Source organism: Acinonyx jubatus, chromosome C1 (genome assembly GCF_027475565.1).
Source record: "Acinonyx jubatus isolate Ajub_Pintada_27869175 chromosome C1, VMU_Ajub_asm_v1.0, whole genome shotgun sequence".
NCBI lineage: Eukaryota > Metazoa > Chordata > Mammalia > Carnivora > Felidae > Acinonyx > Acinonyx jubatus.
The window spans coordinates 71,814,881-71,840,747 of NC_069381.1; the positions used below are offsets into that span (position 1 = coordinate 71,814,881).

The 25,867-nt window shown below is 39.4% G+C and overlaps 1 protein-coding gene and 1 long non-coding RNA gene across 4 annotated transcripts in view; one reads left to right on the plus strand and one right to left on the minus strand.

Moving 5' to 3' along the window:
* Positions 1 to 25,867, minus strand: part of LOC128313917 (uncharacterized) — a 46,290-nt gene that overhangs the window by 13,428 nt on the left and 6,995 nt on the right. Inside the window, exons 2-3 of the long non-coding RNA XR_008295022.1 lie at positions 22,078 to 23,156; positions 18,633 to 18,811 (exon numbers count right to left, since the gene is read on the minus strand). This is a non-coding gene — a long non-coding RNA (uncharacterized LOC128313917). The remainder of the gene's footprint in view (positions 1 to 18,632; positions 18,812 to 22,077; positions 23,157 to 25,867) is intronic.
* The window catches only part of CLCA2 (chloride channel accessory 2), a 38,232-nt gene continuing 18,777 nt past the window's right edge, over positions 6,413 to 25,867 (plus strand). For 2 of the 3 annotated variants that reach the window (XM_027058689.2, XM_027058690.2), the window contains exons 1-10: positions 6,413 to 7,053; positions 7,929 to 8,066; positions 11,002 to 11,152; positions 14,513 to 14,621; positions 15,704 to 15,863; positions 17,988 to 18,215; positions 20,965 to 21,195; positions 21,986 to 22,163; positions 23,029 to 23,135; positions 25,139 to 25,363. In XM_027058689.2, the coding sequence (XP_026914490.1) occupies positions 6,868 to 7,053; positions 7,929 to 8,066; positions 11,002 to 11,152; positions 14,513 to 14,621; positions 15,704 to 15,863; positions 17,988 to 18,215; positions 20,965 to 21,195; positions 21,986 to 22,163; positions 23,029 to 23,135; positions 25,139 to 25,363 (1,713 nt within the window). In that variant the 5' untranslated portion in view covers positions 6,413 to 6,867. The remainder of the gene's footprint in view (positions 7,054 to 7,928; positions 8,067 to 11,001; positions 11,153 to 14,512; positions 14,622 to 15,703; positions 15,864 to 17,987; positions 18,216 to 20,964; positions 21,196 to 21,985; positions 22,164 to 23,028; positions 23,136 to 25,138; positions 25,364 to 25,867) is intronic. The other variant, XM_015070373.3, reaches the window with a different exon arrangement.

The following is a 25,867-nucleotide window of genomic DNA, read 5'->3' on the forward strand; positions in this document are numbered from 1 at the left end:
TAAGTGGTGCTAAGGACTTTGAGGGGCAGGGCATTGGCTCTGCATGAGACCAGGCAGGGGTTTTGTGGGTGGTGGTTAGTTAGCTTTTGCTGTTGAAAGTTAAGGAAAAGAGAGAAAGGAGGAGAGATTAGATCCCTCGGGATAGAAAGAGACGGAGGCGAATGGGGGGCCAAGGGCACTCCACATTTGTGGAAAATTACTTAAGGAATGCCGATGCCCTCAGTGATTGGGAAGTGTTTTATTTTATTTTTCTGTGACATAAATACCTCTCTAGGTCCACCTATAAACTAATAAAGTCTCAATTGTTCACAACCTATGTACATGTTTCTTTGGAAAACTCAAAACATTATATTTGGAACAAAATAGCAAAGCACAGGGACAGCTCCTGTGGCTCCAGGAAACAGGAATTTTAAGAAGTTGTGGAAATCTAGGAGAGGGACCTGTCTTCCTCAGGTACTGAATTGACATGGATAAAAACCAATTACCCATAAGTCTCTGAGGAACAGGGGACCCCAGGTGACAACAGCAGATAATTAAATTAATAATAACTGTATCTACCACTTACCAAACACCTATGGACAAAGCATCAAGAACCACAGCTTTATGTTATAAACTTGGACTATATTTTTTATTTAATTCGACTACAGATAACCTCACATCATTTTCATGTCATTTCTCCTCATTTTATCTCTTCTGTTGTCAGTCAGCATTATGTGAGGCATTTCTGGGCAAAGTATTCTTTGATTCCTCTCTTAATAATCCTACAAACTGAACGACTTTTATTTCACCTTAACAGCAAAAAGTATTCCCTGTAGAGAAGAAAGGAAACTCCTAGAAAGCTAAAGGAAGGCTAAAGAACGATAAGCAAGACCATTGTCTGAGGTCCGTCCACTCCATTGCCTCACATGTGGTCAGCGATAAACCCCTCACTGGCCTCTGCTACCACCCTTGGCCTCCTCACAGAACGGAAATCTGGAAGGCAGATTGTGTCACTGGTCCACATCCATCACTGATGGCCCATTTCACAGGTAAACTCCAGTCTTTCCCATGAGCTGCCTGCCTATGTGGTATGTGCACTGGACCCGGCCTCTGTGTCACAGCCCCTCCAAGCTCAGGGCCCCGTTCATGGCCTCTTGTGCCTGGCTCCACTCCAGGCAGCTTCCGGCCTCAGGGGCTTCCCACTCGCCCTTCTCTTTGCCTGTGCCACTTCTCGCTCAGATATTTGCCTGTTTCCTTCCTCACTCCCGATAATCTTATCTGTGAGGCCTCCTGCTCCACCTGATACGAAACAGCAGATTTCAACTTCTACCCTCTCATTTTTTCCTCCCCTTACCTGATTCCTTATTTTCCATAACACTTTCACTAGATATCCCATCACATTTGTATGTTGTCTCTCTCCCTTTTCCATTAGGACAGAATGTAAACTCTATTTTGTTCACACACATCCAGCAGTTAGAATGGTGCCTGGCACCTAAAACATGATTTTATGTTTTTAGCACCTTTATTGAGGTGTATTTGACACAATTTTGTTTTTGAATGAATAACTGACTGAGGGAGGGGAAATAACAGTGAAGGAAACAGTCCCCTGTTTAAATAAGGTACATCCTTGGCAATTACTTGTTTGAAACTACATTTTGGAGATCGTTGAAACAATCTTATCATGGCTCATATAATGATCAATAAGAAAATAGACTAAATTTGAGGCAGGGGCTCTAATCATAGAAAGGTGATTGTGACTTTCAAGAATCTAAATTCTGTGCTGTTGGTTTATTTTTAAACTTTAACTCTGTACTCTATAGCTGTTTCTTTACAAAGAATATTTAAACAATGGTGTCACCATAAAAAATGCATAATTAATGCAATGTTTTTCTCCTGAGGTCTGAAGAAAGCACAGGCTTTTCCCATAAGAAGGTAAAAAATATTTTTAAAGACTACATAGACTGCCTCTTTGCCCTGTAAGAGCTACAATCACAAAGCAAATCCTTGGATATCCCCCAAGAGCTTTTCTGAGGCCAGCTACTCCAGGTGTGGCCCAAGGACCAGCAGCCTCAGTATCATCTGGGAGGTGGCCTCACCTTGCAGAATGTTGGTCTCACCTTGACCTACAGAGTCGGAATTGAATTTGAACAGGTGATTGTTAGGTACATTAAAGTTTGAAAAGTACTACTCTGAATAGCTTTTGGTGTACTCTGGGAGGGAGGTCTGTGCAGGTCGATTCTGTTTGCTGCAAGTTTTGTCTGGAGATTCAGAGCCCCAGGTAGCTGCCCCCTGAGAACAAAAGGGGGAGCCCTACTCCCCCAATTGCCAGATCTTTCAGCTGGTTGGAACTGCTTCTGTTCTTTGCAGGGCTGGTGGGGTGAAGTGGAGTAATAGAAACAGCAAAAGGAGAGGAAGGAAAACGCAAGGACGTGCTGCCCCATGGTGGGATTGGGGGCAGCGGGGGAATCTGGCAGAGCCTTGGAGCTTCACAGATGGACAGAATCAGAGCAGAAAGAAAACAGGACCGGAGTCTCGGGAAGAACTATGTAGCGTTTGCGCTTCTCATTTCATTTATTGTTCTCTGAGTCTCCATGTTTATGTTTCATCTCTTTAAACACTTTCCTTTACATGTCTGCTTTCTCTTTGTGTTCTTCCCTGGAAAATAATGATAATAATGAAGATAATATCTTACATCCACATGATGCCATATGCAATCTGGTACATAATACACATGAGTGTTTTATAGAAGGCGCTTTTATGCCTATTTTGCAAATGAGAAATATTCCATACCCTTTTCTCCATGTTTTTTTTAACTGAGTTATCAGTAAAAGTAGTTGCTGTTTCCCATTCATTTTGGCAAATTTTAGTGGTGGTTTTTTTTCATGCACAAACTCATCTGCGGAGTTCTTGTCACAGTGAGGGTGGGGAGGAGGCTTAGTAGCAAAAGTCTGGGGGTGAAAGACCACATAGGGAGAATGAAAACAACGAGAAGTATAAGAGTCTCATGCTCTGACATGGTGGTAACTCAACAAAACACAAATGACTTCCCAGGCCCTATCTGTACCATCCACTTCACTCCTTTACTTGAAAATGAGTCTAAGTTTGAAGAAAATGGGATAAGGGAGGTATGAAACGTGCCATCTGAGTCGCTAGCAAACTATGTTTTATTCAAAGTCTTACTTCTGTTTTGATTTATTGCACAAATGTTGCAAAACCAAAGTGGTCCATAAGCTTTGTAGCCCTGCCACATAGTGAACTTTCCTGCTTTAAATGCAATTGCTAAGGAGTTGAAACAAAAGCCTGAGAGGAAATAATCCAAAACTTCCTTGGACTCCTCACGATGCCAGATGTCCTGACTTCTCTGACGCCATTTGCATGTTTTAGTCACTTTGACTGTGGGTCTCTACCTGCAGACTCCATGAAAATGGATAGAGAGGCCTTCCGGGGCCAGGATGAACTGCAAATTCAGACAACGAACAAAGATGTGCTTTAGATTCTTCAGTTACTGAAAGTGAATAACTCTTACTATTTTCTTGAAAGCAGATAAAAGCAGAGCAGGTTCTTAGAATTTATTTATAGCTTGAAATAAATGTCTGAACCTTGTATTCCCACTTTTCTTCACTTTAGGTATATTTCATTTTTCAGATATCATAAAATCTATAGACATGAGAAATGAATATTTCTTGAATGCAAGGATAAATTGTGGTTTTTTTTTTTTTTTGTTGCTGACAAAGTCACACTTTATCAGAAGTGGACACTCCGCTCAGGAATGACGTTTAAGTCATTTAGACGTTTAAGATGTTCAGAAGACAGTTTTTGAGAGCTTTTTACTTTTGTTTCCTGTGCGGTCAGCCTGGTCAGAGCAGAAGGTGATAAGAAGAGACCGTTAGTTGGCCTGGCCCCAGGCCTAGTTGCTGACAGCAAAAGGGTGTCGAGAGTACGATGGAACAGAAGTGGGGGAAAGGCTTTCAAGAGTGAATGGGTCAATGACCGGGAATCTTGTAGGGACAGATGACGAAAGTAGATGCCAGTCGAGTGGCCAGACCTGGTAATCAGGTTCCAAAAGCAATGGAGCAAAAAGCAGGTAGACAAGAATGGATGTCATATCTAGGCCCTCAACCTAGGAAGAGCAAAGCCTGAGTGTCCTTGTTCAGGTGAACTGGACAAGACCGTTCACATACGGCTGTTCTTTATAAACCTGCCCACAGTCACTAGCCAGCATTCCACCTCACATGCTGTGGCAGCTACTGTAGCTGTTGTTAAGGACAGACAGAGAGAGAGCCCTCACTGGTCCCCACAGCCAGAGAACAATTCACACAAGTGTGGACAGTGGCAAGAAGAAACTCTTATCTGATTGTTTGTGGAAAGCTACTCTTAGTATGGCTTACGATTTTAATTTTTGAGCATATTGGGTTTTTTTGTTTTAGTTTTTTGTGTGTGTGTTTGTTTATTTTTAAGAGTGAGAGAGACAGTGTGAGCAGGGGAGGGGCAGAGAGAGAGGGTGACACAGAATCCAAAGCAGGCTCCAGGCTCTGAGCTGTCAGCACAGACTCGGGGCTCGAACTCACAGACCGTGAGATCATGACCTGAGTCAAAGTTGGACGGTTCACCGACTGAGCCACCCAGGTTCCCCGAGCATATTGTTTTACTGATGCCAATAATCTCAGCACAAGAGATTGGCACAAGAAAATAAACTGCCAAGAAAAGTTGAAAATAAATTTCACTGTTGATCGATGAGTCACAGTTACAGGCAAATCCTTCAGAGTCACCACACCTCTGGGCTTCCACTCTGTAACACAGGGAGAGGTGTGGGGGAAAAATCCACAGCTGGGCATTAGCCTGGGAAGACAAGACAGCTAAGCTGACCTCTAGCTGTGTAGTGAGCAACTCTGACAGCTGTGTGGTTACCAGAGACATTCCCTTCTCCTACATACCCTGGGGAGCACCAATACCCGAGCCCCTTCTGACAAGAGGGAGCAAGAGGAAAACTGCTTCAGAGAAGAGGTACCTTCTAGAAGAGATACTTCTAGAAGAGATACTTCTAGAAGAGATAAAGTTGCAGGGGGGAGCATTTCCACACTATAATCCAGGGCTCTTTTGCAATCAAGCTTTTATTTTCTTCTCCTGACTCCATTTATTCCTTCATTCAACAAATATTTATTGAGAGTTTACTGAGGTAGGTGCTCAGGAGGTAGTGATAATAACAGGGCATGATGCCTTCTCTCATATGCCTTTCATGGAAAGCAGACAACTATGGAAATTACACAAAATGAATGTGACACTGTAACTATAACCACACTTCAAAGGGGAGGCATTTGATGCTGTGAAAGCATGAAAGAGGGGATTTGACTTAGGAAGCTCAGCTCAGGCTTCCAGGCCAGGACTGGAAACAAGAGTTTCCAAATAGAGAGATAGCAGGAGAAAAATTTCCTTTACTATCCCTCAATGTCACAGCTCTGGTCACTTTATTTCCAGTTCCTTGAGAATGCAAGAAAACATAATATAGTGAAAAACAATGGAATTTGGAGCCAGTCTCATTCTAGCACTATGACAATGCTTGTACAACCTTGAACAAATTAGATTTTCTGAGCTTTAGTTTTGTCACCCATAAAATAGACATGGTAGGGGCGCCTGAGTGGCTCAGTCAGTTAAGCGTCTGACTTCTGCTCAGGTCATGATCTCATGGTTCGTGGGTTCGAGCCCCACATTGGGCTCTGTGCTGACAGCTCGGAGCCTGGAGCCTGCTTCAGATTCCGTGTCTCCCTCTCTCCCTGCCCCTCCCCTGCTTGCGCTTTATCTCTCTCTCTCTCTCAAAAATAAATAAACATTAAGAAATTTTTTTTTGAAAAAATAGGCATCGTAAAACCTATCACACAATAAAAGTTAGTTCCTTCCCCCATTGGCTAATTTTCAATCCTTCTGAGACTCAGTGTCTTCACCAAAAAAAAAAAAAAAAGGAAAATAGAAATAAGAATCATGCTTGCATCAGGGAATAGATATTTAAATGGGTTCATTTGTAAACTCTAAAGCATTATTTGGTAGTTATCAGGTACTATTAATCACTCGCAAAATAGGTATGATGCTTACTATGTGCAGACCCTGTGATAGGTCCTGGAAAAATGGAAGGTTAGACTGAATCACAGCCTTGTCCTCAGGAGAGGGTTGCTGAAGGAAAAATTTATTCTCTTCCCTGGTCCAAAGAGAAAAGGCAGCAAGGGCGGAGGAAAAGGCCTCTGTGGCCCACACAGGCATCCAGGTTCCTGGCACTTGGCCCTCCCTAGGGGATATCTGATACCTTCCCTCAGTCATCAGCTGAGAGATTGCCCAGACGACCTATTCCAAGGGCCCCAGGGACAGGGCTGCAGGATGAATTTCTAAATATTCAAAATAAGCAGACAAGGGAATATTACAACAATCAAAAAATGACTTGAGTGCAATAGAAAAGTTGTTGTGCTGATGGAAGGGATTGTCAAGGATGAGGAGAGAAAAGTCACTATGGATTTCTGTGTGTCTGCTGAAAGTGGACTGAACAATCCAATTCTCTGATTTTCAGCCCAACCAGGCCTCCCTCTTTCAAGCGCCTTTTGTCCTATTTCCCCTCTTCCTTCTGAGAAGATCTACAGTGAATAAGGAGTAATTTCATGCCCAACCATGATTCAAAAGGAAGTTCAGCCACAGAACACGTAAGTGTGGCTTTGCCTAGAGAAAAAAGACATGCAGAGGCAGGTCTCAGGGAGATCCACCCAGGTTTTGCAAAAAAGGCACCTCCTTCATTGCAAGTTCTGGGACCTTCCAAGTTCAGGAAGAGACTCTCCGCTTCCCCACTGACAACCTGGTGCAATGAACCCAGGAAGACCAGTGTGAGTAAACTGGACACTTCTCTACAACATGACCCGTCGGGACAATGTGGGTCCTGTTTGCAGCCTGAAGTTTGTGACTCTCCTGGTGGCCCTAATTCCAGAGCTCCTATTCCTGGGAGCTGGAGTGCAGCTTCAAGACAATGGGTATGACGGATTACTCATTGCAATCAATCCTCAGGTATCTGAAGATCAGAACCTCATCCCAAACATTAAGGTGAGTGGCAAGCGTGAAGTCAATACCATTATCCTATTAGAACAGGACTGTAGCCTTCTTTAAAAAGCTAACAACCTTCCCTGATTTGTATTTGAGTAGTAAAGAGACCAGCATTTCTTTTAAGTACCCAAAATTATAATTACGGCCAAACCAGTCTGTTCATCTAATTCTGCACAGTCTCGGCTCAGAGTGTTGATCTAGCCCTTCTTGATTTGTTCTTGTTGGTTACTACTAATTTTAGCCTTTTTGTTTTCCTAACATGACTGCTTTTGGGGTAGCAGCTTAAAAAATAACCCATTGTGGTAACAAAGACCAGATGTTTGACTGATGAATAAGCATGATTGTGCTTATTAAAATCAAATTGTTGGATTTCATCCTGAGACGGAGAATTCTCAGACAAAAAGGGAATCTGAGAGCAAAATTCTTTTCACCTGAATGTTCTGTAAAGTAATTGACTATTTTCACCTTAATGTGGTGCAGAAGGATCATAGCTCCATGACTTTAGAGCTTCCGTTGGTATTGCTTAAGAGAAATTGGTATCATCATAAGGCGTGGTCTTGAACATGCCCATAGGAGTGACATGAAAGGGATTTGTCTGGTAAAAGCTTGAAAGCCTTTCACAAAACTGGGAAAAGGTATTTAGGCAAGCCCAGACTCACTATTAGTGTCCTAAAAATCTCTTCCGGTTAACTATTTGAGGTTTATTTATTTTGCTCCCAGGGTTTCCCAAAGTCTAAAGGCTGTCTCTAAAAGAAATGGGCTCCTTTAAAATCTTTTAATTATGCTTTACTATTACTCACTCAAGTATAATCAGGAAACCAAAACATGAGAGATTTACATGTGCCAAGGTAAGCTTTTCTTTTCTTTGGTTATAGGAAATGATAACTGAAGCTTCTTTTTATCTATTCAATGCTACCAAGAGAAGAGTGTTTTTCAGAAATATAAAGATTTTAATACCCACCACATGGAAAGCTAATAATTACAGCAAAGTAAAACAAGAATTATATGAAAAGGTAAGAATTCAGGATTTTCTTAAATGAACTTAACTTGGGAAAAAGCAACCAATATACATGGTGTTCAAATGTTAAAAGTGAGAACTTAAGCAAAAAACAAATAACTGATGTTAATATACAAGTAATATTATTAGGAAGATTGTTGTTCACAAAATTCATGGAAGTACAACAAATGAGTGCAAATTATGGAACAAAAAATAAGCAAAATGCCATTGCCCAAGTAGCTTCTCAGAAGGTCTCTGCTTTGTAACTTACAGGTTCCTTTCTGAAATTTCTGCTTAAGGCCCAAAAGCAGGTTTTATCCTCCTGACTATGAGCTGTGCAGGGAACAGTTCCAGTTACCTTCTTTTCCCATCCTGTCTGGGGCAGTAGACACGCATGTCCAGACAGAAACATAAGCCATAAAAATAGGACTGACTTCTCCTGCCCTGGAGAAGGATTGATTGCAGCGAGTAATCCGTCACACCCATTGTCTTGAAGCTGCACTCCAGCTCCCAGGAATAGGAGCTCTGGAAATTCGCAGAATTTCACATGAGCCCAAGTCCAGGACACTTTTTAGGAGTATGGTGATAAGGAGGAAGGAAGAAAGGGGGGAGGAGAGGAGTGGCTACCTTTTCTTTTCCAACCTAAAAGAACTTAACCTTCGAAGGACTGTCACAGACTGTCGATCAGAGTCAGGCATCCATGATTATGTCTGCACGCTGTAAACAAATGTTAAACACGTTTGGCAACTGGCCAAAGTTACTGTGAACAGCAGCCCTGGCAGCCATGAGAAGGGGCAGGAACAGAGACAGTGTGCACTTATTTAGCTCAGGTCTTCAGCAACGGAGTAGATTCCAGATCCACAACCACAGCTCAGACCGAAGGGCTGGGACATGTGGTGTAGCTTTGCCTTTTCCTCATGTGTGCCATTTGGCATGAAATTTCCTGAGATTATTTTAATTCTCCGTTCTTCTTTGAAGTCACTCAGTAACCAAATGGACTAGCAATCTAGATAGCATGCTGGTGTCCTGAAGAAGTTAAAGAGGCTCTTCAGACACTCGATTTATGGCCAGATGAAAGCTTTTGACAATTTGCTTGGCCATGGAGCTAGGAGAAAGAGAGGAACTGGGATAAACTGGAAAGAAAGCTAGTGTTTTGAAGCTTCAACTAAGCACCAGGCATGCTATGTATATTGTTTTGTCCTCACACACCCTAAAATTAGTTGCTATCCCAAATTATTATCACAAGTTAGGAAACAGATGCTCAAATAAGGGAAGGATTTTATCCCAAGTCAAACAGTAAATTACAAAGCCAGAATTTCGATCCACGTCTATTTGCTTCCCAAACCCGTGCTCTCTGCACCAAGCCATGCTGTCTCCAGCTATCTATACAGATGGCATTAATCAATTTGACTTTCCGTGAAACAAAGAAGCATTGGAGACAACTAACATCAAAACCAGATCATACTCCTGATCCTAATGGAGGGCTGAGAAATAAAGAATTAAAACAAAATGAGAATAATACTGGACCAAAACATTAAAGGAAAGAATAATCATTGAATGCTGTTCATATGTCTATTGGATGCCAATTCCATTAGCCTCATCATGTCAATTAAGCAAACAGTGAATGATCATCATATACAGGACCATGCTACGCCCTATAGAGGACACAAGGACAAGCAAGGTAGTTCCTGTCCCTGTGAATCCATAGTCTAATATAGATGGGGGGGGGGGCGGTTAGAAAAAGGTAGGTAAGAACTGTATTACTATGGTCTATAGTAGAATGGACCCCCAAACAGCCTCTGAGTATTTCATCCCTAGTGGAGCACCCCTTCCTTTTAGCTTCAGGACAAATTTTGAGACACAGGAATGAGGTTTTGTCCATATGAAAACTATCCAAGGGCATAAGGGCATGACATCTGTGGCCCTTTTTGCAGGTTCTGTCTTATAAAGGCCCTGGCTTTAATTCTTATCTTTCTAAAAATAAATGTTGATATTATAAAAATAATTCATGCTCGTTGCAAAAAACCTCAAACACTGTAGAAATAATGCAAAATAAAACTGAAAATATTACCTTCTTCTACTCAGTGGCATGCACACACACACATAAAACATTACACATATGGTACACATAGTGACAATGTGATTTATATTTATAGGATCATATTAGATCTATAGTTCTAAAATCAGCTTTAAAAAAAAGTTAACAACATACTTCTAAGGGAAAGTCTTGGGACAACATGTTATCTTTCTTCCTAAAAATAAAAGAAACAATTTTGTCTGTAAAATTACATCCTCTAGATGGTTATTTGAATAGATATTCACTTTAGTTTTGGACTTAACATACTGTGTTTTAGCAATAATAACTGAAATTGTCAGGGTACAAGATGAAATGCAACCTCATGACAGTGACTGTTTTGCTGATCTAATGGTAATGGGAATGAAAGGGAAAGGCTTAAAACAAACACATCTTATTGTCTCCTACTGATGAAGTAACCCACAGAAAGCTGTTCACAAAAGGCTATAACACTTTACAGTGCAATTATGAATGACATTTGTTGTTTCTAAACATTTGTGCAACTTTTTGTTACATTTTATAGTGTCTTATAATGTCAGAATTTTACAGTGTTGACTTTTCAGAAAATTTTAATCTGGAAAATGGGAAGGTCAAATGGAAATAATAAAGCTCCATGGGCATTTGCAAACCTTTGAAAATACGGATGTTTTTGAAAGTGCCAAGTAATTTTATTGACATTTAGTTGTGCATGCATTTTAAACTCCATCTATAAGACATACAATTTTCTAAATCTGTTATCAAATTAGAACACAATTCATACAATAAAATGCACAGATCATAGGAGTGCAGTTCAAAGTGTTTTAACAAATGTATACGTTCATGTCACCAACATCACTGGTAGGATACAGAGTACTATAAAACATTTCTTTTAATATAGGCAAATGTCATCGTGACTGACTGGTATGGGGCACATGGAGATGACCCCTACACACTGCAATACAGAGGGTGTGGAAAAGAGGGAAAATACATTCATTTCACATCTAACTTTCTACTAAATGATGACTTAACAGCTGGCTATGGACCACGAGGTAAGTGTGACCTATCCAGCAACAGACATTGGGCAGTACTGTTTGCAATATTTTGTGCTTGATGCTGAAAAGCAACTCAGAGAACCTGAAACCTTCTAAAGTCTTACCATTTGGATGGGGAGATAGGCAACATACCCATGAAAAGATAAGAGACAAAGTGAGCCAGAAACACTTGGACACCAGATTCGTAGCCCAGACAGTGAGTGCTATGAGAATTCAGTGAAAGGAGAGAATAGTTTGCACTAAGGGCCCTCAGGAAAGGCCTCACAATGGAGGGGATCTTCAAGGTTAATATCATGTTGATAAATGGAAAGATGGCAGAGAACAGTGCCAAGAGTATGAATAAACCAGTGGCATCAGAAGAATCTAGAGCATATTTAAGAGATGGGAGCAGTCATGGCCCTGATAATGCAGAAACCATGGGGAGTGAAGTAGTGGAAGAAAATGCTGAAATGCACATGGGGATAGGTGACGCGGAGCCTCAAACGCCCAAATTAGCAAGTCACTGCTGAAGGTTTAAGAGCACAGGAGTGAAATCAGTAAAAAAGTGTTTGTATAAGATGAACCTGGCTGTATGGATGATCTGACTCCTTCAAATCAATGAGAGGGAAAGTGAGTATCAGGAGAATAACTAGAAGTCCAGGCAAAAAGCAATAAGACTTGAAAAGAGTGGGGGCAGTGAGATGAGGACACGAAAGAGTATTAAGAATGAAAAAAATATACAGATATATAATAAATAATAAATATGTGATATATATAATGGAATATTACTCAGCGATCAAAAAGAATGAAATCTTGCCATTTGCAACAGCGTGGAATGGAACTAGAATGTGTATCATGATAAGCAAAATAGAGAAAGATAAATATATTATTTCAATCATATAGAATTTAAGAAACACAACAGATGAACATAGGGAAAGTGAAGGAAAAATAGTAATAAAAACAGAGAGGGAGGCAAACCATAAGAGACTCTTAAATACAGAGAACAAACTGAGGGTTGCTGGAGGGGTGTTATGTGGCAGGGGGGCCACTAAATGGGTGTGGGCATTAAGGAAGGCACTTACTGGGATGAGAACTGGGTGTTATATGTAAGTGATGAATCACTAAATTCTACTCCAGAAACCATTATTACACTATATGTTAACTAACTTAGGTTAAAATAAAAAATTAAAAAAAAAAGAACAATGAGAATTTTCTATGTGCCAGGTGCTGTGCTGTTTGCTTCTCTTGTTATTTAATCCTAACAACTTTCAGTGATGGGAGATATTCCAGGGTGGGGGTGGGGGAGCGGAAAGAAATAGAGGTCTGACTGCTACAGAGTGAAAGGCCAGGGATGGGGTGGGGGGGGGGTGTATAGCAGCATTAAGGAACACACCAGGTTTATGACAGAAGTAGGAGGGACCTGTTTAAAGGGGAAATTCACAACTCTGGATCTAGGAAAGTTGATTGTGGGGAGCAGTGGACTGTTGTGATAGGCTCAACCTGTGGTGATTGTAGATGGCTGGAGTTTGGGAGAGAAGTCAGGGTCATAGGTTTGGAGACTGGCATTTAGTGGATGAGATCTAAGGGAGAACCTGTACAGAGAACAGATCAGCAAGTCAAGGGCTAACTATCCCATGCTTATTTTTTGTTTTTGATTTTAACATACAGTAGTGCCTTTCAAATTATGTTTTCACTTTACCCCCATTTAAATCTAAATAGATTTTATTATCCTCTGTAATGCGAACAGGAGCTGGAGCGACACACTGTATAAAATACACTTTGTAAAACACTTTATAAAAATGTCTTTGGGGCACCTGGGTGGCTTGATCGGTTAAGCGTCCGACTTCAGCTCAGGTCATGATCTCACGGTCCGTGAGTTTGAGCCCCGCATCAGGCTTTGTGCTGACAGCTCAGAGCCTGGAGCCTGTTTCAGATTCTGTGTCTCCCTCTCTCTCTGCCCTCCCCTGTTCATGCTCTGTCTCTCTCTGTCTCAAAAATAAATAAACGTTAAAAAAAATTTTTTTTAATAAATAAATAAATGTCTTTTCCCCAGTAACTATGAGGTGCTGATAATCTCTGCACAAATAGATGATGACTTCATCAACACTTCTAAATTCCATTACTAGGCACAAACTTTTCCCTAATACTTTCAGCTTAGATGGTTCCCCTCCCTTCCTTTGTCCCACAGTCCAGAAATTGCACAATATGCTGCAGCCTCAGTCAACTCTGTAAACAATTCCTGGGTTCCCAGAACTTAAAAGAATTCAGAATAAAAGAAAGGGCTTTGGGAGGGAGTTAATCTGGAAAGCTTTTATTGGGGAGTGGTTTTGATTGGGAACAATGAAGGAAATGCAAGATTTAGAGAAGTGGAGGTTAAGATAGAAAGAATTTGATGCTGAGGATGGGGGTTTCCCTGGGCCAAGAGCTGGAGACAAATATAAACATGGAGGATCAGAGATAAAATAAAAGATAAAGGACCATCCAAGCTGGAGAGGACATTTAGGATCTTTTTTACTCCTTCATCCCTCCCTGGCCCCAGAGTTTCAATCACTGCTCTAGAGAGGAGAATTACTTACGAGAAAAAAATAGGCATGCTTGGCTAACCCAGACTAAAGAATAGGAAATCTTTATTTGCTTGTTTGGTATCTTAGTCTGTTTGGGCTGCTCTAACAGAATACCAAAAACTGAGGGCCTTCTACACAACAGAGACTTATTTCTCACAGTTCTGGGGGCTGGGAAGTCCAGAATCAAGGCCCTGGAAGATTTAGCGTCTGGCACCCACTTCCTGGTACATAGACAACCATCTCCTCTCTGTGTCCTAACATGGAAGGCAGAGGAGGGAGCTCTCTGGGGTCTCTTTTATAAGGGCACTAATCCCATTCATGAGGGCTCCACCCTTGTGATCTAATCACCTCCCAAAGGCCCCACTTTCTAATACCATCACATGAGGCAGTAGTATTTCAACATATGAATTTTAGGGGGATGTAAACATTCAATCCACTGTACTTACATATGCTTCTTTCCCTTTCCCCTACATCCTGAAACTGTAGGCCTGAATGAAGCTAAATATAAACATGTTAGGCAGCTTCACTAGGGGAAATGAGAGAATGTGGGACTCATCACAAGTACCCAATAGATGTGCACAAAGTAAATCACTGGTTTGCATCTACAAAGACTAAGCATAATTTCAGACTGCCTCTTTTATGACAGGGGTAAAGGAGGAGATGGAAATAGGTGAGGAAGAGAAAAGCAGGAGGCAATTGCACTTCAACCTTTCGTAGTAAGTGTATATGGTCAAGTGATGTTACATGTTCACTAGTTAGCAAAGCTCACTGCTGAGATTTTAGGAACTTAAAACAAAAGCTCTCTCTTCCACAGGTAGGGTGTTTGTTCACGAATGGGCCCATCTCCGTTGGGGTGTGTTTGATGAATACAACAATGAGAAACCTTTCTATATAAATGGGCAAAATCAAATTAAAGTAACAAGGTTGGTACTTTTTCTCATGTTTAAAATTCATTGTTTATTTTTTTTACTCTAAAATGAAGTTGATGATGGCAGCTAAAACCTAATTGACAAGAAAGAGATCCTTTTATTTTTAAATTTTATTTCATTTTTTTAAAAGTTGGTAAATATTTATGTGGTTCAGATATGAGAACAATATAAAAAGTTATACTCTAAGATATCTTGTTACCACCACTGTCTTCACCCTGCTCCCTCTCATCCCCTCCAGTAACCATTTTTATTAGTTTCTGGTTTATTTTTTAGTATTTCTTTAAGCAAATCCAAATAAATATGAATATATATTTCTCTTCATTAATTTTTTAATTAAAAATAAGTGCTTAATGTTCCATTGTATGGATATACTATATCTTTTCAACCAGTCTCCTATTGCTGGACAAGTGGGTTGCTCCCAATTTTTTGTTATTACCAACAGTACTGCAGGTCATAATGCCATGTATATATATATATATATAATTTCTCATGTATGCAGGCAGAGCTGTATGTCTGTTGAATAGCTTCCAAGAATTACTGGGTCAAAATGTACCCTCTTCTGTAATTTTGCTAGATATTGACCAATTATCATTTGATCATCAATTGGAAGATATTTCTCTTTTGAAGGTTGTGCTGTTTTTCATTCCCTTTGGTAGAATTTGAGATTGCTCATTTAGGAAAGAATCCTTTTAAAATATCCTCATTCCATGTTCATTCTCTTCTGCCCTCTTGTCCAATGGCAATGAGCTCAAAGACACTGTGATTCAGGATACTATTGGTCATGCTGTCTCCTGGGCCTCTAAAAGTTCACGTCCATTTCCTGGTATCTTTTCCTTTGACCCTGTTTAGTTGGTTAAAGCCTTTGGTGATACAGAATTTCTTATGCAGCTCAAATGCTTTAAAACAAACTGGAGTGTATTTCTAAATTAATGACCTTTCTTAACAGAATAGTTTTTAAAATGTTTTATGTGTAGCTTGTTGCAAGCTACAAGCTTTGCAACAAATTATTATATGAACCAAATGAAGAAGAAACAGAAGTATTTCTAAAATAGACCAATTTCTCTTTCTATTTTAAGGTGTTCATCAGACATCACAGGAATTTTTGTGTGTGAAAAAGGCCCTTGCCCCCAAGAAAACTGTATTATTAGTAAACTTTTTAAAGAAGGATGTATGTTTATATACAATAGCACCCAAAATGCAACTGCATCGATAATGTTCATGCAAAGTTTATCTTCTGTAAGTATGGCCTTGGAATGAAAATCTACAGCATTCATCTCTTCCCAAGATGGCCTGAAATGTTTAAAGTGTTTAAACAAAAAGACATTAAGATTCACTATGTTTTAGAGCTTGAGGGCCTTAGAGTTCATCTAGTTTTTATTTCACAGTTAAAACAAAAAACACTGAGGCCCCAAAGATGATCGCCAAAAAATATATTCCTTTAGAAAAGTGATTATTTGCTTTCTGGGGAAGGTGATTTAACAAGGGTACTCTGGAAACCTCAAAATAAACTGCTTATATGGTGGTGCTTTCACAGGAAGGTGTATGAGTAAGAGTAATAAAACACACAATTATATTTCTCTCACTTGAAGTAGCAAACAACTCTTATTTTGTTTCCTAGTTCTTTCCCTTGTTTTGCATAGTACAGAAATTAAAAAAGGGCTCTCTCGCCCTCTCTCTCTGCCCCTCCTCCACTCATGTGCACTCTCTCTTTCAAAATAAGTAAATAAACATCTAAAAAAAAAAGAAATTAAAAAGGAAAACCAGGTATTACCAAGTCAACTAACCCTTAGTTTTGCAGGTTCAGAAACTTACCTTGTCAGTATTCCGCACTGATAAGAGCCTAGTGTATGAATCCAGAACACTATTTTTAAATAATAATTTATTATTTATTATTAATAATTTATTATTGATAATTTATTATTATTAAATAATTTATTGTTTAAAAATAGTACTCTGTCATGGGGATCCAATACTTGCATCCTTTAGCCAATTCATTCTCTCTCTGGAGGAAGCAGCATGAAACAGCCAAATTGTCCCCAGAAGCCTCTCTGAGAGAATGGAATCAGAAAGGAGGAAGACTGGTGGTACAGAGGTTTAATGGCATCAGCCTTCATGACTGGATATATCCATCCATCTTCACAAAGACCTGAAACTCACGTCTGTGTGTCATCTCCCTTCCATGGTACTGGGAGCACATGGGCACGTGCCCCTGTGAAGTTTTCTGTTTCCACGGCTGACCAGTGTCCCTTAGATGGACACATTCTTTTCTTTAGACACTTTTTTTTCTTCAGTCTGTTTTTAGTCAAGGCTAGGAGTCCTTCTGTAACTTTAAGGTGATTTTTCACTTTTCTTGTCTGATCCATTATATTTTTAATTTATAGCCTTAATATCTGAACCCAACTTGATTCCATGTATTCATCCACATTGTTTGTGACTAGGCATTATCTTTGTGAATCTTTGAAAGACCTAATCATTACTATCCAATCCAAGAAGTTTCATAGTCATGAAATAAACAGAAAGGAGTTAAAAACAAAGAAATTATGACAGCAAAAATGGGTTCTACTCCTGTCTCCCCATGCTACTGAGAATATCTCTTTAAGCAATTATTAACCTTCTGAAGCTTCAGCTTCCTGTTCTATGAAAATAGAGATAGAACTGGAAAGTCTATTAGGCGTCTTCTAGTTCTAAGCTCCCATGTTTCTGTTAGCACGAAGTAGCTACTCTACAGGAACATAGCCACTGGGAGTAGGTGGTAACACATCATTTTGCAATGTGAAACATACCTTTAAAAGGGGTGACATATATTCAGTATTATTAAATAGACCATATCTATATTTAAAAATGGGAGAAAGACCAGGAAGTAAGTTTAAGTTGTTTTTTTTCCTCATCCTATTGTTACCGAGATCAATATTTGAACTAGATCGATTTATGTTGACTGATCAATAAATAAAGGTGCAGGTGGGTCATTAAATACAATTTCAAGGAATAGGCTGACCAAGACAATATCTTCTGGGGTGTTTTCTTTAACACGTTATCATACTAAAAAAAGGCGGGAGATTGTTTTGTTTTCCTAAGACTGAGATATATATACACGGTCTGCTCTCTGTTATCCAAGTGCAAATAGACGATAATAGAGACTGATTGCAAGTACCACGAGGTGCCAGTGTTTCAAGCAAAGGATGCCAAGGTTTATTTGTAAACTCAAAGTCATTCTTGAAGTAATAAAGGACTGCTATGGCACTTCTAATTTCTCATCTTTCAGCTCACCTTTCCTTTTACCTTTAGTTGTTTGAGAATGAGAAGTATGTCTAATATGGGAAGAGTCCCTTCATTTTCTGATAGGCATTGTTCTATTTCTAGGTGGTTGAATTCTGCAATGCACGTACCCACAATCAAGAAGCTCCAAACCTACAGAACCAAATGTGCAGCCTCAGAAGTGCATGGGATGTAATCACAGACTCTGCTGACTTCAATCATAGCTTTCCCATGAATGGGACTGGGCTTCCACCTCCTCCTGTATTCTCCCTTATTCAGGCTGGTGACAAAGTGGTCTGTTTAGTGCTGGATGTGTCCAGTAAAATGGAAGAGGTAACATTGTGGTAATTAATGGCTGTAAACCATTCACCATTTTTTCTATCAGTTTTTAATTCTTTTTATTTCCAGAGGGTAAGGGCAGAGGAGGGGAGGCCAAAGGTTTGGAATCTTCATGCATTTCGTCTTTTCTTAGGGACTAGAAGAACAAATTCACAATGTAGGCCAGAAATTGAGATAAGGCAGATAAATGAAAGCCACAGGTAATTCCTAGCCCTGAGTTTTGCTACTAATTGCAACTTTTTTCCAACCAAGACCTTTTTCTAAAACTCTGACATGTAACAAAATCTCCTTTGGCCACATTTCACTCACTGGTACATAGCCCTAGCGGAGGCAAGAGACTATGGGTTTGCAGAGAGTGTGCATATCCATTGTGTTTATGTTTCCCATGTCACCATGGATGGAAAACCATACCTCAGCCATGCAGTAATCGAGGAGCCTTGCAGAAATACTCTTTTGAAAATCTCATAGCTCTCAGATAGTGGTTAAAATCTTAATCTCTGGAACCAGGCAGATGTGCTTTAATTCCTGGCTTCTTCACTTACTGTCTCTATAGTCAAGACCAAAATAACTTTCTTGAACTATTTTATCATCTGTAAAATAGGGATTATAATAGCTACTTTTAGTGTGGTGACAGGAGCAGCTGATACTGGTTTCGTAAAGTCAATAGTTAAATTTTTAGGAAATTTGCAAGCAGTAGTTAAATACAGCCATTATTAAAAATTAAACCATGTAGATTTATAATTAAATAAAATTGTTAACATATAATAAATGCTCAAAAGTCATCACTTCCTAAATATTCTTCTACTATTTTTTACTATTATCTATGCCCAGAGTCAGTAAACAACAGCTCATGGGCCAAATTTGGCTCACTACCTGTTTTTGCATAGCCCACAAGCTAAAAATGGATTTTACGATTTAAATGGTTTAGAAGAAAGTCAAGAGAGTAATATTTCATGATATGTGAAAATTACATGAAATTCAAATTTCAGTCTCCATAAAGTTTATTGGAACACAGCAACACTCATTTATTTATATCTTGTCTATGGCCACTTTAGTGCTAAAACAGCAGAATCGAGTGCTTGCAACAGAGAATACTTGGCCGATCAAGCCTGAAATAACTTAACTTCTAGCCCTTTTCTGAAAATGTCTGCTGACCCCCAATCTGTGCTCTTAAGATTACTTCTGGTCACCTGTATCTGGTCAACATCTCTTCCCAACTCTGCTTTTAGTGACATCACATTGACAACTTGAAATCAACCATGGTGGGAGTAGTTAATCCCACAGAGATTTTCAATTGCAACAGATCAGGGTGTCTCTCCCTCTTTTGCCAGAAAGCCAGTTTTTGAAAAACATTTACCAGCACACCACCATCTATTTCATAAAGTTGTTGAGGTGGAATAAGTGAAAAAATGAATATGAAGCTTTTGGTTCAAAAGTGGCAGTATTATTTAATCATAGAACTTGTCCTAAGGAAGAGTTCATCCTCTTATATTCTCTGGATCAGTAGTCCTGGAAAATTTGCCTTTTTCAATTTGTCTCTGAAATATTAGGAACACCACTAATACATTCAGCATCTGGATAATTTTGTAATCTTGCCCACCTACAGTTGACTAGGCCATGATCTTCTAAAGATGGTCTCAGGGTAATTTATATTGGCTAGCTACCTCTATTGAGCAAGAATAGGTAGAATGAAAGGGATAGTTGTACTTGAGAGAAGATGTGAAGTTATTAGAAGGGAAATAAACCTAAAGTAACAGACTCACAGCAAAGCAAACTCCCTTCCCTTTTCTTGCCAATATTGTCCTTGAACCATCATAGCCATTCTTTCATTAGGTGCCTGGACTGTGCTTGCTTGGTGGACACAGAGATGACAGAACATAGTCTCTACTTCACAATGCTCACAATCTAATGATGCTGGGGGAGCAGCAAGCTGAGCTTCAATGACCCCCTGTTCAGTGATGACTGTGGTCTCTTTCTCCAACTCAGACATCTCCCTTGATATCTGGACATACATTTCGCATTGCTTCGGAAGCATCATTTCCCATTTGGAAAGGGAGCCAATGAACTCAAAGTGTGTAGAGTTTGAGATACCTGTGGGACATTAAATTTGCGATGCTTCTGAAGCAATGTGAAATGTAGATCCAGATATTAAGGGAGATGTCTAAGTTGGAGAAAGAGACCACAGTCCTCACTGAACGGGGGGTCATTGAAGCTCAGCTTGCTGCTCCCACAGCCTAGTGAACCTAGTGAACATCAGTAACATCACATGCCCAAACCTGGTCACTAATATTACTTTTCATCTGGTTAACACTCAGGTTTATCTCTACTGTCATGTATGTATCTCATACAATCCTATTTTAATAAGTAGGAAAAATATTATGTTTCCTCTTACCCAGACTGGATTTTAAAAGAAGCAGTTACAAATCTAGTTTAAACTGGTTTCATAGATCTCGAATTCTGAGTTGGAGAGAAATAGTGGGAATGTGTGTTCTTAGAGAGCGGTAAATATGAACAGCTTGTTGGAGTTAGGGTTCTCAACCCCTCTGTCCTCCTTGAAAAACATTTATTTTTGAGCCTACAATTAATAAAACAAGATTCCAGCATAGTGTCACTCTATAAAACTCAAAAAGTTACAATGTGACACTGCTAAATGATTGGCAGAGATATTTGCCACGTTGCTGAGTCATATTTTTGTCTACCAACCAAAGGTTGTTATTTTTATTTTTTCCTTTTTGGGACACAGGCTGACAGACTCCTTCGACTGCAACAGGCAGCAGAATTTTACTTGATGCAGATTGTTGAAATTCATACCTTTGTGGGCATTGTCAGTTTCAACAGCAAAGGGGAGATCAGAGCCCAACTACACCAAATTAACAGTGATGATGACCGAAAGCTGTTGGTTTCACATCTGCCTTCGACTGTGTCAGCAGAAGCACAAACCAGCGTCTGCTCAGGGCTTAAGAAGGGATTTGAGGTACAGTTGGGTACACGATGCCCAAATCACCATCACTTTCCTTCATTTTATAGCTAAGGTTCCTTCTGATATGGGGCAATCTGTTACAGTGTGGTCATGACACTGATAGGAAAGTAACAATGGGTTATTTTTAAGGTCAGGAACCATGTCCTGTTTACCATTAAACCCCATGTGCCTAGCAAAGTACCTGGCACATATTAGCTGTTCGATAAATGCTAGTTGAAGGAATGAGTAAATAAATAAATACACTGGCCAAGGCTGGGGAACTTCAGCATCATCTGGACAATTTCTAACACTGACCCTCTGCATTCGGTGATTGGCCCAACTGTAGCCATTTTTATGCTTGGGTTTTCCAGTCAAAATCAGTAATGTCTGGCTTTTGCTTATAGTAATTCTAGACCCATCTAACTCTAATGTGTAGCCAAGGTTGAGAACCACTTCTCTAAGGCCTCTTATTGGTCATTCACCAGATGTCAGAGGCAGAAATAACATACAAGAATGTGCCCCATATCCTCTATCATGGACCCTCTTCTAAATTAGGGGCATATTGTGATGATTCAAACAGAAAGAGTCTCTCTGTAAAAGCAATCCAGCAATGGCATGTACAGTGACAAGTCCTTTGATGAGGTGAGCTGAGGATGGAATGGGGATGGGCTTGGAGTGCAGCAAGCCACAGAGGATCTCAAAGAGGCATATGCCTTACTGATGGGAATTTGGAATGAGTGAATTCTTCCATTCAATGGCAACTTGAATTACATTTCCTTCCAAATGACTGATACTCTACGTTCAGGTGGTTGAAAAACTGAATGGAAAAGCCCATGGCTCTGTGATGATATTAGTGACCAGTGGAGGTGATGAGCACATTGGCAATTGCTTACTTACTGTGCTCAGCAGTGGTTCAACCATTCATTCCATTGCCCTGGGCTCATCTGTGGTCGAAAACCTGGAGGAATTATCACATCATACAGGTAAATATATTTGTAAACACTTATGTTTTAGAGCATTTCCTTTTAAATTGAATATTCAAAGCCTTTTAACTTGAATACTCCCAACCATGAAGCTCATATTATGACAATAGAATGTGTGGCTTAATTGGAAAAAGACAAATAGAAACAGCTATCTTAAGGAAAACAACACAAAAATCATTGCTAAAATCTGCCAAAATTGTGTTGACCTTTAAAGATTTTCCTTAGAAGGTGCCAATCATATACATCCAATGGAAATATAATTTTTATAATTTTTTTGTTAAACTAATCTGAGCATGTATAATCACAGAGCTAAAAATATATTTAAGATTAAACGCACTAACTTTCATGATAAGGACACATACCAAATTGTAAGATCCATATCTTTTTTTTGTTCTAAATGAGGCATGGAATAATTTTATCTTATAGTCCTTATAGCCAATAAAAATGAGTATTGCTGACTTACAAATTAAAAGTTAGGTTTTTATTGAATTATTTTTGAAAACAATGTTTTCAGAATGTAAGCATAAGTGTAAACATATAGCACTGCAGATAGCAATGAACCTAGAGTGTCTAGGAATCACCTTCATTACAAGACTATTCAAACAATATTCATTGAGTTTCTATCAAGCACCAGACAGAGGTGTAGACCTTGACATTACAGCCGTGAACAGAACACACAAAACTACTCACCTCTGCTGCTCACCATGTGGCTGGCAGGATGCCATGCAATGCCAGCCAAGTGCTACACCTCCTTCCCCAAAACTAAGCCTCTTACATGGAAAAGGTTGTTGCAACAGACCTCACATACTATTTTTTGTTTTATTTTATACATTTTAATGGTTAACATCCCAATCATGTATTTCAGGAGGTGTAAAGTTCTTTGTTCCAGATAAATCAAACTCCAACAGCATGATTGATGCTTTCAGTAGAATCCCCTCTGGAACCGGAGACATTTTTCAACAACGTATTCAGGTCAGAATTTCCTCAATGGGACTGGGGGGCAGGGAGAAGGAAGCAAGGAAAACAAATGAACTGTGTTAACTCACTCATTAACCTTATTGGAATATGTAACAATTCTTGCACAGAAGGCTTTTAAAAGAGCTTCTTGGTGTCACCAGAGCCAGGATTCATTGTTACCTGATGGCTGTTTTTCTCAACCCTAGTAGTAATTTCCTGAAATTGCTACCTTGGCCTTTTAAAGTCTGTAAGCAGAACTTGCTCCTTCCTAGTGGCTCAAAATGGGGATGGGGTGGGGTTGGGGGGGTGTAGAGGTAAGACCAAGATGACAAATAAGAAACTGTTTCTTAGGTTTAGTTCTATAATAACTTTCCATCAATCAAAATCCATTTTACTTTTTTTTTTTTTTTTGCTTTTTTAAAAACTTCTTTGAAGCTCCTCCCTTGTGTTAAAAGCATCAACTATTTCATTAAATTCTAAACAAATTTAAATATTTCTTCGACTACTGCAATTTACTTGACTTTGCTCACAAAGGCTTCCACTAATCAAGCCATTTAAAAGGGCCAAGTTTTTTCTAAGTACTTTAAAGATATTTTGAACATAACTGAGGGTTTGAACAAAATTTCATCTGCTGTTTCCTCACAGATGGTAAGTTAACCTGCCAAGTTAATGACTTGATGTGAGCAATGAAGTCAGTTAAATTATTCTTAGAAAATATTTAACATGAAGATTATATGTACACAGCAAAGACAATAACCACAATTTTATCATTAGAAGTGAAAAAAAGGGGAATCATAAATGAGAACATGTATTTATAAATTAGATTACATTTGGCTCTTCTGAATAATCTTCCTACCCTGTGATTTCTTCAATGCTATGAAATAAAAACAAGCGTTTAAAAATGTTTTCAAAAATTTAACAAAATATTATTCATATGGCTCAAATTTGCCTTATGTTCTCAAACGTGGCCACCTCTCCCCAGCGTATGTCATTAGCCCCACTAGACTATGGACAGAAACTATATCCCCTTCAGCAGCTCAGGCCCAGGGCACAGAATGTGCCCCAGTAGTCAGCAGTCTACAAATACTTATAAGATGGATTTGAACAAATAATCCACAGTGTCTTTGCTGTCATCCACCAGTGAATTTTTTATGCTTTCTGAGTTTGAGCAATATTGCAGCGCATTACTTAGCGTATTTATTTAATAAATAAAAATGTCCAAAGTTACTTTTACACTTGTGTGTGTTGTGGATACACAGTGATTCAACGTAGGGTCTCTTGGTGTCAGCTGGCCTGGGCTCTATTCCCGTGTCACCTCCTTGTATGTGACACTGCACATGTTACTTCTCTAAGGCTCTGTCTCTTCATCTCTGAAATGTGACCAACAGCAGTACTCACCTTAAAGGGTTTTCAAAAGGATTAAGTGAGGTAATATATGTAAAGCATTTAGCTCAGTGCCATCACTTGTATGTACTCTGTAAGTGTTGCATGCGTGCACCTACATGCGCGCGCGCACACACACACACACACGTGTTCACGTGGCTTATTGCAGATGGCTAAATAATTCTTCTAATGTACCCAAGCTCCCTGAAACTCAGCGTTTTATTTCTTATTAAAATATATAAAAGTATCTGGAGAGATAATATATAAATTAAACCACTGAAGCACATTCACAAACAAAAAATTTTTAAAGCCTGTTAATTGCTGATCTGAAGCTAATGTTGATTTGGATAACAGACAGTCTGGGAACAGCTAAAATCAATTGGTAAAAAATAATGAAGAGACATTTGTATTAACTATGACAATATTTTATATCTTCCGTACTTCTATAATATGCAATATTTTGCACTGGTGAGGTATTTTGTGAAAAGCGATTTACATAAATACAGTACCTGTCAGAATTTAGTAATTTTTATTTTTGCCAATGTATTTTTGTTTGTCCTAGAAGTAAAGAAAAAGATGGGATGTTTACGCCTACCACTAGAAACTTTCATGTATATTTGTATTCTCTTGAACAGCTTGAAAGTACGGGTGAAAATGTTAAACCTCACCATCAACTGAAAAACACCGTGACTGTGGATAACCGTGTGGGCAATGACACTACCTTTCTTGTCACATGGCAGACCAGTGGTCCCCCTGAAATTGCATTAGTTGATCCTAATGGAAGAAAATACTACACAAGTGATTTTATCACTAACCCAGCTCTGCGGACTGCTCGCCTCTGCATTCCTGGAACTGCTGAGGTAGATGCTGTGAGCTTTGTTCATAATGACAACATTTGGTCAAGCGCATGACTTTCAACTGAATCACATAATTAATTAAATGCATTATGTAAAGAAATGCTATTCTGATACATCACAATTTTACTTTATACAAAGGCATTTTGTGAATGTTAAAAATTTAAGAGAAAAAGGGGCGCCTGGGTGGCTCAGTCGGTTAAGCGTCCAACTTCAGCTCAGGTCATGATCTTATGGTTCGTGAGTTTGAGCCCCGCATCGGGCTCTGTGCTGACAGCTCAGAGCCTGGAGCCTATTCTGTGTCTCCCTCTCTCTGCCCCTCCCCTTCTTGCACTCTGTCTCTCTCTCTCTCTCAAAAATAAACAAAAAAAAATTTTTTTAATTTAAGAGAAAAAAACAAGGTTTGTTCAAAACTTTAAATAATGGAGGGGCTCCTGGGTGGCTCAGTCAATTAAGCGTCCAACTTTGGCTGAGGTCCCTGAGTTCACAGACTCAGGTTTGGCTCAGGTT